At 38.1% G+C, this 12,720-nt stretch overlaps 1 protein-coding gene across 3 annotated transcripts in view; it reads left to right on the top strand.

Moving 5' to 3' along the window:
* The window catches only part of LOC131877712 (LIM domain-containing protein 1-like), a 34,314-nt gene extending 30,680 nt beyond the window's left edge, over positions 1–3,634 (top strand). For all 3 annotated transcript variants that reach the window (XM_059223466.1, XM_059223468.1, XM_059223469.1), the window contains 3 exons: positions 4–278; positions 2,973–3,093; positions 3,161–3,634. In XM_059223466.1, the coding sequence (XP_059079449.1) occupies positions 4–278; positions 2,973–3,093; positions 3,161–3,301 (537 nt within the window). In that variant the 3' untranslated portion in view covers positions 3,302–3,634. The remainder of the gene's footprint in view (positions 1–3; positions 279–2,972; positions 3,094–3,160) is intronic.
* The last annotated feature ends 9,086 nt before the right edge of the window (positions 3,635–12,720 follow it).

The following is a 12,720-nucleotide window of genomic DNA, read 5'->3' as shown; positions in this document are numbered from 1 at the left end:
CAGCAAAATGCGGACAAATGTTCCATTTGTGGCGAAGTTCCCATGGGAAAGTTCTTTTCAGCCGACGGCGAAATTCGATGTGAAAAATGTCACGATGATGAGTGCGAAAAATGCTTGAAATGTCGGGAGCCTGTGGTGGGCAAAGTGATCACGATCAATTGTGGATCATCTTATCATCCAGATTGCTTCTCTTGTCAAGTTTGCAAAAAGACCCTGGTTAATTTGCCATTTGTATCGGATGATAAGCATCAAATCTATTGCCCAGAAGACTGGAACAAGTAAGTTTTCTTTCTGTTTAGTTTTTTTTTCACGGGCTGTTCTAACCGCTACAGGAAAAGTAATCCCCAGTAGTATTAACATGAAAGATTATAATTCGTCCATTTATTACCTTTCATCTTCATATGATATTTGGTCTTCCAACGAATTTGAGTTGGAAGACCGAGCCAGTCCTTGAATATAGGGTTAATATGAAATGCTATTCAAAAATTTGTCCAAGTCTGACTTGAAAGATGCTACCGGATCAATAAGGCCTACGTATTCCCTACAAATATTAAAGGGAAGTAAATTAAACAATGAAGGAGCTCGAGAAAGAAGAGAAGTGGACTTCATTGTTCAAACTAGCTTGGATTCTCGAAGGCTTAGAGGTGCTCTCAAAACACACATTAAGCTCTACGGTCACTAGAATTGACCCTAAATCCTGGGTTGGGACAAAGCTCATGAATGCTTTTGAAAACGTACAATATCAGATACCTTTCGTAACTTCTTTGAACACTGTATAGTCCCAACTTTTTTAGTCTATCCCAATATGAGAGCTCTCTCATTCCTAGTGATGTTCCTAGTGAAACATCTTTGGACTTGTTCTACCTTTTGCAAACCTGCTGAACACATTGGAGCCCAAATGGGTGAAGCATATTCAAGATGTGGCTGAACAATCGATTTATACAGAGTTAGCATTGTGATGCTATATCTGGACTTAAACGTGTTATATATCCAACCACCCATTTGAAAAGCTTTACCCATCTTCAACTGGTTATGCTCATCGAACTTTCCATTATTTGGAGGACTACACCTAAATCTTTCATAGATGAGTCCCGCTCAATATTTTTACCGCCATCATCTACAAGTGGAGTATTCAAAAGAGTTGACCAGAAGGTCTTTAAGCGGAATTTTATTCCGTTCAAGGCCATATTACTCTTAGTAACCCAAGTGTTCCGTCCACAGTCAGGGGCGAAGGGTCCTGACTCACTTGATTCTAGTTATGAACCGAAACATGAGTGACTCCCGTCCCTGGCACGTGGTCAAACAAAGACCGAGATGGCGCTCACTGATGAGAGCAACGTGGACTGGTCATGTACGGAACACCCAAGAGTTGATTCTATCCAGGTCCTTTGCAAGGCTACTGATATCTTGGCCATTCCTACCAGAAAGTAACTTTGTACCGTCAGCATAACAAGACAGACTGGCAGTAATACTAAGCTTTTGAAGCGAGGCAAAGAATATTATAAAAAGGATGGACCCTGGGGAACACATGACTTGACATCCTGTATGTCACTAAGTGACCCTTCGACCTTCGCTATTTGCTTCCTGTCATGAATGACGCTTCTTATCCAATGGAGAACCGTGCTTTGGATCCCAATGTCATTTTTCAACAAAAGGCCATAATCAACTTTCTCGAAGGCCTTAGCAAAATCAAGATTGACAACATCAACTGACTCATGTTTCTCTAGTTCCTCAATAATCTATTCTATAGGTTCAATCTGTTGAGTCACAGTGCTAAAATGTGCTCTGAACCCATGCAGACTAGGAGGAAGGACACGAAACTCTACAAGTTTGAACTTCATGATCTTCTCAAACACCTTTGCACACACAGTTTGTAATCCTTTCAGCGGAACATTTCTTTTGTTGTTTTCTCGCAACCTTTTGTTCTTTATTTTTGGTTTGGGTAATCTCCAATACTATTAAAAGTGAAGGTTTATTATTGGTCTTATTGTTACCCCTTGAACTTTATACAATATTTAATGTTCCAACGACTTTGAGCTGGTGGACCAGGCTAACACTAGAATGAAATATTGATCGGGAATGTGGTTCAAGTCTGACTTGAAAGATGATATTGGATCTACAACATCCACGTACACTCCACGAATATTAGAGGGAAGTAAGTTAAACAATGAAGGAACCTGAGAAAGTAGAGAGGGTGACTTTATTCCTCTAAATAGCTTCGATTCTCGAGGGCTTGAAGCTGCTCGCAAAATGCACATTAAAACCCTACGGTCTTTAGGATTGACGCTACATCCTGGGTTAAGACCAACTTAAACGTGCGATTGATTCAGCCACACGTTTAAAAAGCTTTACCCACCTTCAACTCGATATGCTCATCAAACTTTTCATTATTTTGGAGGACTACACCCAAATACTTCACCGACGAAACTTGCTCAATTTCATGACCTTCATTATATACGAGTGGATTGTTCAATGACGTTGACCCAAAGGTCATTGAGCTGAGATTTCATGCCGTTCAAGGCCTTATTACTGTCGGCGACCCCGGAATAGATTCGATCTAAGTCCTCTACCAAACGGCTAGAGTCCTTTCCATTCCTACCACAAAAAGAATTTAGTATTGTCAGTACAAGAAAAGATACTGGATGTGATATTTTGATTTGAATATTGCAAAAAGGAGCGGACCTAGAATGCAGCCCTGGCGAACACCAGACTTGACATCATACAAGTAACTAAGTGATCCTATAATCCTAGCTTTTTGCCTTCTGTCATGAATGACGCTTCTTATCCAATGGAGAACCTCGCCTTGGATCCCAAAGTCATAAAGTCTATTCAACAAAAGGCCAAAATCAACTTTCTCGAAGGCCTCAACAAAATCAAGATTGAATCAAACATCAACTGACTCGTATCTGTCCAGTTCCTCAATGACCTGATCTACGTAAATACTCTATTCAATATTCAATTTTTTTTTTTAGGAAAAAGGCCGCAAAATGCGCTTTCTGTAAGAAGGCCATAGTTCCGAAAAATGGCCAAAAGACTGCATCTCGCCTTCGAGCCATGGGCAAGGATTACCATCCCGAATGCTTCCAGTGCGAGGTGAGACTGGCTGATGCGTTCAAGAAAACATTTAAGCAACTTGTAACGATTAAATCTATTCCTTTAGGATTGTAACCTGGTCTTGGATTCCAAAGACCGTTTTCGCCAGTGCTATCCCTACAAGAACCACGTCCTGTGTTACAAATGTAACCGCAAGAAGCTGAGCAGCTCTGAATCAGAATGCGATGATGACGATGATGAGGAATAAACTTGTGGCCAAAAGCCACCTTGTTATTGTAATATTAACCTATATTAATCCACCCAAGGCTATCATAACCTTCAACACCCACCACACCACAACGTATACCCTTATTCATCCTCACATCATATGAGCAACAGCGTCTTTATCGCCATCCACCACCATCATCCTTGTCAAATAGTGGAAGAAGCCTCAAAAGACTAATCGTCGCCATTCCCTCTCTTGGATCTATTATATTTGTCCTGTTGTGCTTTCATTCCCTTTCTCTCTGTCTCTCTCCCTTTGTAGAATACAGCCAAGCTAATTTTGATCAAATAAACAACAATCAAGATTATTATGGAATTACTTAGCTATTTTCCCCATTTCTTTTCCATCTTTTTTTAGATTTAGATTATCGACTCGCAACATTTGAGATTCTAAAGCGACCAATCTACATTTTATACATCAAAGAGTCATCTAAGATATTAGCGTGTTTAATGTTCCCCTGCCATCTTTCCTGCATCATTTCAAAAACATTTTTCCAACGGAGAATCATATTTTTTACCTCACTAGCTTTTACTCCTTTAGATTTGATCCAACAGCGGGTTGAGGCAACGTTTCTTCGCCCGCTTCAAAAAGTGGGCATTATTTAGAAATCCAGTGATAGGCTCTAAAACAGCCGTGGTAAAAAACAAGCTGTTTGCTTTAGATTTAGACACCTGGTGTTAAGGTTAACTCAGACTATCATGTCTTAAGTGGGTTTTGGATGGTGTTCAAGCCGAAATGGGCTACATCTGGGTCGGAGCATCTCTGAGTCACTATTCATAATGTGCGAAAAAGATAATATACTTAGGTATTTTGAAAAAGAGGGAGCCAATTTTGTCACAAAATGGTTTCTTGGAATGTCATACAAGTATATAGTTATCCGATAAAAGCTTAACGGTTTGATTTTCTTTAGAAATTACCACTTAAATAACCCGGCACTCTCAAGTTCCCTAATCAAGATTTTGGGCCCAAATTTAGTTAAGTTAGTTTGGTTGGTCCACGGACTTCTAGAAATATGGACTACAAACGACCTTCCTGCCAAATCGGCCTGCTCTTGGTCAAAGCAACTCTGAGCCACTTTTCCAATTAAAGTAATAAAATAAGAAGCGCAGATCTCCTCAATTAAAGGTAGGTCATTTTTATATAGTTTAATTGTAAAGTGGATCGTTTCAAAGTTATGTTGTCCAAAGCTTATGTTGCTGATCAAGAGCAGGCCGAAAATTTGAATTCTATGTAGTGTTTACTACTTAACTTTGAACGTATATCCTGAGTTCCCTAAGCATAGGTTTGGGCTCAAATGTAACTAAGTTCATCTATTCAAACAAATTTTGTGGTTGTATGAAGTGCTATTTGGCGTCAGATGAATGATTTAGGAGATACAAAGTTTTGGCTTCCGTTCGCAGTCCACATCTCTAGAAGTCCGTGATTGGTTAGTCGCATCATTTGATCAAGTTATTAAATTGAGTGTTCATGTGGGATAAATGATCGGTTCAAGAGAATTTCCACTTTCGTAGTGAATCCATATCTCCATTTGTCCATGGTTTAAGATATTACATGCATAATTCGTGGAACAAGGAACAAGATTGCTTTGGGCAAAAGCTTTGAATTTGGACGAAGGGAAAAGAGCCATTATATGACAAAGGATTCTACTAGGGACCCATACTCAAAATATTGTTTTGATCTACATCTAGAGATTATATTAGTCATCAACAAATTAACACGTAATCAAAATTTGTTGTAGAGTGGTTAAAATGCCCTTTAAAGTTTTGATGCAAACACCCACGCAATGGTTGGCATTTCTCTAGCTCGCAAAACCATTAGGAACATTATCAGTTTTATTGCTTTTTGGAATTCTAGCCCACATAAAAGACCTTCATGCCTAAAAACATGATAACAACTGAAACCTATCAAAACCTATTAATATGATAATTGAGAACACATTTAGTTAGCCCCTACTTCGAAATTTCATGAACAGGGTGGTTAAAATACCGCTTCAAATCATTTCAATTTTCCTTGCATAATCTCATTGGAGCTCATCATGTCACTTTAAGCACACCAAAAGTACAACTATTGAACATGTATTTTATAACCATCATAAATTCACTTAGTTCAGCATTCACTTGAAACACAAAAAGGATGCATACAGTACAACACGCAATTCTATTTTGAAAAAGTGTTAAAAAGTGAATATGTTTTTCTACTTTTGTGACATTGAATATCAGTACCACTGCTTTGGGAATTAGAGTTAAGATATGATTGGGGCATTGTGGAGCTAAAAACGATGAAAATTGGACCGTTTATTTCCATATAACAAAGTAGTGGTTAATTAGATTGCCGCTTGATTTTTAAATAAGTGCTACTACCTAAGTGTGCTCCCAATTTCATTGAATAAACAGTACTTTTTGTACGGTTTTTATTTGGGCACGAATTCCATAAAGAAAAGGAAACCAAAGTCAATCCTTTTTGACTTTTCGAGCTAAAAAAATGCCAATTTGCTTTGACTCAAAAAGTCGAGCTTTTAATTGATTTTTCCCGCTTATCTTGAAATTAATAGAGATAAAATGAATAAAAGAATAAGATCAATTTGTAATTCTAAAAGATATATGCTTTTCAAAGCGCATACTCAGAGTGTCGTTGGAAGCCTCCCACATTTAACCTTTTCAGCTTTGGATGCCTGGCACACTTCAGATAAGAAATAAGACCTGTTACAACAATTCATTTAGTAGATTATACTGCTCAAGGAGAAAATTTATCTGCACTTTTTTGATATTCACTTTTTCTTATCGCGATTCTTATTTGCTCTTTCATCGTTTTCTCTATGATTCTATTGCACAAAGTAAATAAGACTAGAATAGAACCATAAAAACTACATATTTTGAACTTTTCTTTGCATTTTTTGCCAATTATAATTGCATTCTTTGGATAGCCCTGGAAATGACTCATTCTTTAAAAATTAATAGAAACTGATATTATTGCCACGGATGTTAATATTATGGCTGTTAAGCCTTTAAATTACCAAGAATAAGCAAACGTAAAGGTCGCTCAACTGAAACAAGGTCATTTTTATGCTTTCAGTGGAGTTAAATCTTATTCCTAAAATCTTAGCAATATATTGGGTCATTATCGGGGCAAACTTGGGCAAATTTGGAGCATTTGATTATACAAAAAACACACATTGAGCAAAAGCGTTAGAAAAACACATGGGTAACTTTAATAGTTATTGATGATATGTATGGACAAGGGCAACAGCGCCACTTAGAATTGACCCAGAATTTACGGATGCATTTTATGCATTTACTAGAATTAAGAATGTGAGGAAGATGTAACCATGACTAGAGTATTCCATGACTAGACACTCCTATTACAAAGCTGTTTGCTCAATTTTGAAACCAATAATAATGGTTCAAGGTGAATCTTCTACCCTCAGGTCCCTTCATTAATGGAGCAATAAAACCACGGAGCATCCCAGTACAACGTGAACTCAAGTCAAGCATGTGGTTGAAAAGTTCAACGTAGATTTCAGAGGAGAAGGTGATATTTTCCCCTGACATAATTACAACCACGATCCTGCCTTTTAAAACCGGATCAAGAGAGTGACCGTGATCTTCAAATTAATCATGGGAATTCGGGCCCGGATTTGCAAGCCTAATTTTCATGTCTAATGTCCGTCATATTCTTTACGTTCATATCAAAGAAAAGCATAGTCTTGAATAGCCATCATGAGCAGTGGGGCCATTTCAAATTGTTGAACCACACTTCCTCAATCCTCGGAACCGTGTTATTCGTTTATTTAGTAATTACGTATATGTGTGTACACCAATTTAAAAGTAAGAGTAACAAGGCACGGTGCTTGCCTACGCAGATTTGGATTTGATCGAGAGGCGAGGTAATTAGATAATGAAATGGCCTACAGACTGTTTTTAGTAGGTGATTGACGGAATATTGAACTGGTCAAGGGTTTCGCAATTGGCCACACTGACATTCCAAGGCATTATGTTTGGGATGTTTCACATTAATTCTCCACGTGAAGTGAATGAAAAATGTAGAGAGTCACCCTGATTTTGGGTATTTTGTGGAGGGAGAATTTAGACAAATATAACAGCTGATTCCCAGATCCAATTGAATTTTCAACTATCAAGCGAGTTGGGTTAAAAAACTTTAAAAAAATGTAATTTTTGATGTAGTTGTGTCACTCTACTAATATCTCCACGTGAAGTGAATGAAAAATGTAGAGAGTCACCCTGATTTTGGGTATTTTGTGGAGGGAGAATTTAGACAAATATAACAGCTGATTCCCAGATCCAATTGAATTTTCAACTATCAAGCGAGTTGGGTGAAAAAACTTTAAAAAAATGTAATTTTTGATGTAGTTGTGTCACTCTACTAATATCTTGGGTCAATGTGGGAATACTTTTTGCTTCAACAAGCCGGCAAATTTAAATGAATGACAATTTCAGTCTATGCCCGAGGCAAGTTGGTTGAGATGTTTGTCTACACCATCCCTCCACGAAATACCCAAAATCAGGATGCCGCACTTCATTTTTCCTCAAATTTTCTTTACTTCACATAACTAATTGTGGACGAATTCTAAGGCACGAGCTTGAGTACATTTCAAAATTGGCTTTGTTAATGTTTCTTTGCCTTACGTCAATATCGAAAGTAGCCCAGAATTTTTTTGTGTGTGTGATTAATTGTCAGTGACAAAAAGTTAACTTTCACCAACTTTTTCGAGTTTTTAGATTGGTACGGATTTCGTTGCGCAAGTTCCCTTGGTGCAGGGACTCAATTTCTTCAAGCATCCTGATACAAAAGTTCACTATATGTAGTCCCGGAAATTTGACATAACTGATCTCTCCGTAGACAAAAATCCCAATAATGTGATCGAAAGCCATACAAATACTATAAGCGGAAGTTCAAAATATTTCCATCTACGCTCTACAGCTACAAAAGATCTGTCTCAATTTCAGACTCGTTTTTTTTTCAAAGAAGATCGTACAAAATTGTTTTTAATTCCTGAAGCATTCATTTTGATATCAACAAGAGCGGTGATAATCGCTCTTGGATATGTTTTTTTATTGATAAATGATTAGTAGCTTACCCGGAAAATGTAAATCCATAAGTGTGGGAACCTCAAACCCCATTCGAGTCCAATGAGACTGATGTTTTGCTTCATGTTTGGCCGTTACTTCCGATCAAAATTCTCTAAACGCTTTTACATTCAAATTCAATGGGATCGACCTTGACCACTAACCATGACGTTGATGTGTATGATCACTTTTGTTCACCAAGACGGGCAAGTCATTCATCTCATTGATTGAATGCCGTATGTTTATTTAATATCATTAAGTCTATCGCCGTGCAGCATAATCTTAATTATGTCTGAACCTATTTAAAACTCGAAAATGGCTTGAGGGATGGCTCTGTTTTGAGACAACAAACTATCATGATTAGGCCTTACTATCATACCCAGAAGTTCTTGTATGATAAGATAATGTTCGCCAGGCTGCCATTTTTCCCCTAAAACCGTCTGAACTTGGCTAAACACAGACATTCAAAATTGGTAACGGGTTCTTCTCAATTGGAACTGGTATCTTCGACAGTTTTCCATGTTCCAATTGTGATATTCTTATATTTCGCCGCATGAAATCTTTCAGGTTTTTTTTAATTCAAACAACTCTTTTTGGAGCGAGTCAGCATTGGTGGAACTTTTGGTCCAAATTTATGCTGAATAACAGTGACATCGAAACACAATTTAATTACCAGTTTTTGAGGGAGGGTTGCTACCATTCAAGATCTCAATTTTCTCAATATCAAGTTACTCAAATCTTGATCTAAGTTTTTGTCCAATTTTCATATGTTAATGGGATAGTTAGCGGATTTAAGGCACGGGAATATTGCAGGTATGACTAGAGCCACTATAGTAGAATTCTATTATAGTGGCTTTAGGTATGACCTTAACTATGACCTAATCTAGAGGCAGTATTACGTGCGTGCCTTGCACTAAATACATCCTTGTTTTGATCGTCATTACTTCAATGCATTTAACTCTCCCCTTTCACTCTAATATAATCGTTGCCAAAAGCATCTGGGTCTTCCTTCACAGAAAAAACTGACGACTTAATTTTTTGTAACCATCATTTTATGGCTCCATTGCGTTGGGTCTTAGCTAACTCGCTAAAGATCTTTTTAAAAGATCTTAAAAATAGAACCCCTTTAAAAGATTTAAAGGAATCTGTGATAAGCAAAAATAATACATATTTGATATATTATCGTGTTGTGGATGGTTCATTGATTCTCATTGACACATGGAAGGGGATAAAAATGGTTAGAAACTATGTGATAATGGTGTTGTAAAAAGCCAAAAAGGCAGGTGCAATAATATTTTCTTTGCATTTCTGGGGCGCTCACTCCTGTTTAAAAAAAACATTTTGCTATCCAAACTACTTCTTTCTGTTTAAACACTCTGCAGTACCTAAAGCGTTAGTGATTCTTTGTCTAAAAAGTATGATTCGTTTGAGGCTTATCGAAATGACTATTGACATATTAAGAATTTCTACGCAACTTCCAGCCTCTCTAATTCAGGTAAGGAAGAACTATAGCGTATTTACCGAAATACTACAGACGGCAGGCACCACTAATTGACAAAGCCACTCTCAAATTCATATAAAGGCTCATTTATTTGTGCAATGAACTCATCCTGTCACGCCCCTCTCGGCCAAGCCAGTCAAATGGCTAACTAATGGCCGTCATTAGGATGGATTAAAAGAAGGAGCTATGCTTGACGGGAATCTGTGCTTATATTACGAACATCCTTCTTCTGACAAAACGTCTTCTCTGTCAAAGAAGCTAAAGTACAACTGAATCCACCCTGGTGTTTTCCGGCTAAACTGATTGAACCCACTTTTTGCTCTTCCATTGCTCAAAAGCCTTCAATGACATTATTGTGGCCGCATACTCAACCTCTATGCTCTTCGTGGGGCATTTTCCGTGTTTTGTTCATTATAATACGGATAGATGCCTGCGGCTGTTTTTGCATTGATGGAGCATAAACTACACATAAACTACATGACTTGTCTTGAATCCATCAATCATGGCACTTCAGGAGATGAGTTCAATAATCCGCCATTTTGTCACAAAGACACTTACCTCACCACCCCCAATATTGGCTGATAGTAAGGTAAGATTAAGAGGTTGGTACGTTATTGTCACAAAGGCAAACGGGTATCGTCCGGTTCCAAAATGGGAAGCCCAGCCATCCATCTCTTTCCACGAAGTCGAATTCATTTTCGCATATCACGTGGTTCTTCAAGATAAGTGTCATTCATTCATTCATTCATTCGTTCATTGGTTTGTTAGAAGGCCATTATCGCTCTCATAAGGAGCCAATCACCGAACTTGAAACAACAAAACTCAGCTCCTATTGTGTTCAGCGAATGTACTAGTACTTGGCATTAACTAGCCCTCAATCAATCAGCTGAATGACTCTTGACTACCGTAAGATTAAATCCGAATCGCAAATGGGGACACTTGTGGAAAACGCAAATTTTTGAGTCACACCCGTGAAAAATAACGGCCTCGCCTCTGTTGGCCACCAAACAAGATGGGGATTTTGTTGCAAACTTGATTTTTACCTCACCTTCAATTGAAGATGTCAGATGAGACATGTAGTAGTGTATGGTCCGTTTCTTGGGTTTGAAATCGATTGCAGATCGTGACTTACGCTTGAAATGACCAATTCTAGTCATTGGTTCAATGCTTAGTCATGTGTGCCTCAAAGAGTGCAAAAAATGAGCTTTTAATGACACACATGAATAATGCATGCTTGGCTCTTGCTTGGCTAATCAACTTTGGGGATTCATTTGATCTGATGTGTCAGGTCTCGACTCTAATCTATCTTATTGTAGGACACGGAAATCAGCCTCTAATCATCAAAATTCCAAGATCACCAATCGGCCAGTAGAGCACTTAACATTACAAAGACTCGTTTTTTGTCGTTGAATCTTGTTAATGGCACAATTTGGAAGACACCACCTAACCAGACATGTACAAGTGCATCAAAACACTTTCTGGTCACCCTCATTAAAAAACTGGTTTCTCTATAAAATCGAATGGAACTCAAGGACGGAACGTCATAAACTAGCGATAGATTTGTGCGAACCTTTTTGCTCGGAGTCCTCAACATTGTGAAACAAACATGCCATTCAAAGTGATGGAGCGCTTTATCTTGGAAAAATTATCCAAGCACTCTGGAATAATTGAGCTAAACCGGGATATCTCTCATCACGAGGGCTCAAAAGGTGGTGGATGGCAGGTTGATGATATTATGATGATGATGATGATGATGATGATGAAGAAGATGGGATCCATCGAATTGAAATACTCTCAGACAGATATATAGACCCTAGTGTATTGTATGGCCAATGGTGTATGGCCAATGGTTCAGGAGGAAATGGCATCTAACCTGGGGGCATTAATCAGTGTTTCATCTCTTTTGACATTGAAGTACGCCTGTACAATATTTGTTGTCCATTCATTCATCATGTCCGTTCATATCGTGATCAATTCCAAATGATTTCACAAATGGCTGGGTCTCGTCGCTTATTTTTGTACTATACTGGCAGTTCAATTCAGGCAGGTTTCCGTGTGGATGAGTGGCCAAGCAAGCAGAAGGACTCGCTGAATACCGGACTCGTTTGTTTTTGTACGACGAGAATCTCATTTACGAGTCAATCAGACTGACACATTGTTTGTGCGAGGGACAGTTCGAACCAAGTGAAATAGGTATTTTTTTCGTTTTGGAAGATGCATATCACACGAATGTTAGGGCGGCTTTGCACTACGATGGAAAACCGAGACTGAATCCGGTTTGAAAATTGAATTGGGACTAGTGTTGGAACGAGTTTCTGGTGTATGAGTCTTTTGGTTCGACTTGAGTGCAGTGAAAGGCTGGAGTCCTCTACTGGACTCAAGTCTTTTGCCGAACTCGTCCCAGCACTAGTTCCAATTCAATCCTCAAACCGGATTCAATCTCGGTTTTCCATCCTAGTGCAAAGCCGCCCTTACAGCAATATTGATGAAACATCAATTTGCAGGTGTGAAGCAAATCAGTGGAAAGTAAAAAAGCTATAGAAGTTACAATTATCGAAGTGATTTCTACACGAATTATTAACATTGATGGCCTTTTTTGCAAAGAAAATAAAATCTGCAAAACTTGAAAGTATGTTATTAAATTTAAGTAACAGCTGTTAAAGAACAGACAAGAAAGGATAAAATCATAAGCTTAGTAAACAACATTTTATGGCATTTCATTTTTCCACATTATTTCAAGATGATATACTAGAATGAGTTTAGTTAGATACATTTGATCATTACTGAGTCAGTGGTAAAATAATCAAGGTGATTTG

The sequence above is a fragment of the Tigriopus californicus genome, chromosome 3, assembly GCF_007210705.1.
Source record: "Tigriopus californicus strain San Diego chromosome 3, Tcal_SD_v2.1, whole genome shotgun sequence".
NCBI classification, from domain to species: Eukaryota; Metazoa; Arthropoda; class Copepoda; order Harpacticoida; family Harpacticidae; genus Tigriopus; species Tigriopus californicus.
Note: the sequence above shows the minus strand (reverse complement) of the source record. Positions and strands in the feature narration are given on the sequence as shown.